At 48.5% G+C, this 3,522-nt stretch overlaps 1 protein-coding gene across 2 annotated transcripts in view; it reads left to right on the forward strand.

Moving 5' to 3' along the window:
• Positions 1-3,522, forward strand: part of Slc12a8 (solute carrier family 12 member 8) — a 166,939-nt gene that overhangs the window by 98,868 nt on the left and 64,549 nt on the right. For both annotated transcript variants that reach the window (XM_031363721.1, XM_031363722.1), the window contains one exon: positions 2,704-2,791. In XM_031363721.1, coding sequence (XP_031219581.1) covers positions 2,704-2,791 — 88 coding nt within the window. The remainder of the gene's footprint in view (positions 1-2,703; positions 2,792-3,522) is intronic.

Consider the following 3,522-nt stretch of genomic DNA (forward strand, 5'->3'; position numbering starts at 1 on the left):
TCTCACTGACAGGCACACCACCATCCTCTCACTGACAGGCACACCACCATCCTCTCACTGACAGGCACCACCATCATCCTCTCACTGACAGGCACACCACCATCCTCTCACTGACAGGGACCACCATCCTCTCACTGACAGGCACACCACCATCCTCTCACTGACAGGCACACCACCATCCTCTCACTGACAGGGACCACCATCCTCTCACTGACAGGGACCACCATCCTCTCACTGACAGGCCCACCACCATTCTCTTACTGATGGGCACCACCACCATCCACTAATTTCAGACATGAGATAGTTTGTAATTTTCACTGCTCCAAACAAGAACTTATAAACATTATCAGGTGCATCTTGATTCATACCTGTTCTAGATTGCTTTTCTGTTGCTGTGATCCAACATTCTGACCAAAGGAAAATCAGAGTAGAAAAGGGTTTATTTGGTGTCTCAGTGAGGGTTTCTATTACTGTGATGAACACCATGACCAAGAAGGAAGATGAGGAGGAATGGGTCTATTTGGCTTTTACTTCCACATCTCTGTCCATCATCAAAGGAAGTCAGGACAGGAACTCAAGCAGGACAGGAACCTGAGGCAGGAGCTGATGCCGTGTGCACTCCATGAAGGAGTGCTGCTTACTGGGTTTGTGCCCCACAGCTTGCTCGATCTGCTTTCTTAGAGAACCCAGGACTACCAGCCCAAGAGTATCCCCACCCACAGCGGGCTGGTCCCTCCCTCGTCTATCACTAACTAGGAAAATGCCCTATGAGCTTGTCTACAACTTGATTTTATGGAGGCATTTTCTGATTTGAGGTTCCCTCCTCTTGGATGACTATAGCTCGTGTCAAGATGACATAAAACTAGCCAGTTCATTTGACTTATACTTCCTAGTAACAGTGCATCACTGAGGGAACTCAAGGCAGGAAACTGAGGGAGAAACTAAGTCAGAGACCATAGAGGAATGCTGCTTACTAACTTGCTTGTTAGCTTTGTCATATAGGCCAGACCCATTGGTATAGGGGTGGTGTGGCTCACAGTGGGCTAGGCCCTCCTACATCAGTTGTCAATCAAGATAATTCCTCACAGACATGTCCCCAGGCCAATCCGATTGAGACAATTCTGCAGTTGAGGTTCTCCCTTCCCAGGCGACTTTAGGTTGTAGCACGTTGGTGGTATTGATTGTCCAGCACAGTAGCCTTGGCAGAATCACTGGGATAAAAATATATGTAGACCCAAGCCTTGGCTGGACATTCAGGGTTCTTTTGAAATAGAACCCCGTAGCTTTCTGGCCCCAAACTTCCCCTTGACTCTGCTTCTGAGTAAAGCCTGGCTTTGCAGTTTGCCAAATGGGAGACTTTAGGCTGTTTCAATCAACTTCTTTAAGAACTTTTCTATAAAATGAGAAAGTCATTCCACTATTCTGATGTGGTTGTTGTAAGGGTTAAACAAAAATAAAATTTGCATGAAGCGCTTTACCCAGCCCTGTAGGCTGAGTGTAAGTCAACAATGGTGGTATCAAACCCATGAAATCAGCAGGCAGAGAACTGTGAGCCACTGAGCCTGGACTTGAGCTTCTGAGACCTCAAGCCGACCCCCACAGTGGCACTCATCCTCCAACAAGGCCACACCTACTTTAACAAGGACACACCTTTTAATAGTGCCCCTCCCTATGGACCTATGGGGGCCATTTTTATTCAAACCACTGGGGTGCTCCACATGAAACCATTTCTCCTTGCTGTGTCTGAGCTTTGTGGCCATTTTTCCATCACACTGAGTTGATTGTGCGCGTAATGGCTAGGCCCTTACTCTACTTCGGAACACTTTGTTCTGTTGAGGATGTCTAGAGAGAAAAATCTCCCCTCTCCCCAGCTCTGCTATTGGTCCCTCACCATGATGGATGAATTAATTTTCATTATCTTTTATGGGGGTGGGGAGATGGGTAATTTCTTGAGACAGGCTTTTTTTCACTGTGCCTCTCTGGCTATCCTGGAACTTGCCATGCAGGCTAGGCTAGACTCAGACTCACAGAGATCCACCTGCCTTTGCCAATCAAGTGTTTCTGCTGGTGTTCCTGGGATTTGAGGTAATAGGGTAAAGAAGATTTGGTAGAGGGGCCTCTCAATTTGGTCATTTGGAGCTCTGAACACAGCACCTGGTCCAGGCTGCTAGATGATACCTAACCCCAGAAATACTTGAACCCTCGGTGAGATAGTTGACAGCAGAAGAAATCTGCAGGCCTTTTCGCTCCTGCTGAGCTGCTTTGGCACTGTCCCAGCTAAGCAAGCAGGCAGAGCTCAGCATGGGGCATCAGGACCTTTGTGTGGCTTTGAGCACACCTCCCTCATCCTTAATACTTTCATTTGAGAGTGATAAGATGCTTTTGTAGCTGGGAGGGATTTCCTCCTCGGCATACAATCCACAAAGGTCCCTTTCACTATCCTGAAGATGCCTCCCCAGTTGCCTGGGGAGATGGAGAGGCAGCCAGCCTGCGCTCCTGCAAATGGCAGCTTCCAGGGAAGGGCCTGAAGGAGAGGAAGGGACCACCCTGGGGAAAGCTATGGATTCACAAGAGGACCCCACCTCACTTCATCTCTTGTCTGGGTGTCTTTTAGGAGTCATGGCTGGCTTCAACATGGGAGGAGACCTGAGGGAGCCTTGGAGTACCCTGCCTCACTTCATCTCTTTTCTGGGTGTCTTTCAGGAGTCATGGCTGGCTTCAACATGGGAGGAGACCTGAGGGAGCCTGCTGACAGCATACCCCTAGGCTCCCTAGCAGCTGTTGGCATCTCGTAAGTTCCCCACTTAGCTATTGGTCTGAGCTGGAGAATGGGAGAGAAAGCCCAGGCGGAACAGGGAACTGCCCCTTTTGTTCTGAGAGTGCCCTGGCTGTGACCAACCTATTTCGTATTCCAATCCTCCTTTTTACACTCGGTGGGCTGGAAAATTCACGTCTGGTGGGTTCAGATGCTGCCCTTTCACAGTCCTGCCTGAGGATGCTGGGGAGGAGGGGGGTCATGAATGCAAAATAATCCTTCCCTTACCCCACCCCCAACTACCCTGCTTCTTCTCCACCTTCTTTTGAACTTGGGTTTTTTTTTTTGTTTATTTTTTGTTTTTTTTTTAACCACTGAGTTCCCAGGGTCATGGTGGGAACATGGAGATGAAGCATGTTGTAATCATAGACTAGCATCTGTCAGCCTTCTGAGCTTCTATAAAAGGAGAAAGAAAGAAAAAGAGAAAGAGAGACAGAGAGAGACAGAGAGGGAGGAAGGGAGGGAGGGAGAGAGAGAGCAAGAGAAAGGGCCTCTGTGTGTGTGTTGTGTGTGTGAATGTGGGGGTATCCACATGTCATATGTGCACCTTATGGGTAGAGGGAGATGCTACATGTTAGGCAAGTAGCAGAAGCTCAGAGGGAGGCTCCCCCTCCCTCAGTTGCTGGTTTCTGGGGTTTTAGTTCCCATTATGCTGCTGTCACCTGACTAACGTGGCCTTGAGTCTGGTTTTTTTTTTTTTTTTTTTT

This window comes from Mastomys coucha, unplaced genomic scaffold, assembly GCF_008632895.1.
Source record: "Mastomys coucha isolate ucsf_1 unplaced genomic scaffold, UCSF_Mcou_1 pScaffold12, whole genome shotgun sequence".
NCBI lineage: Eukaryota > Metazoa > Chordata > Mammalia > Rodentia > Muridae > Mastomys > Mastomys coucha.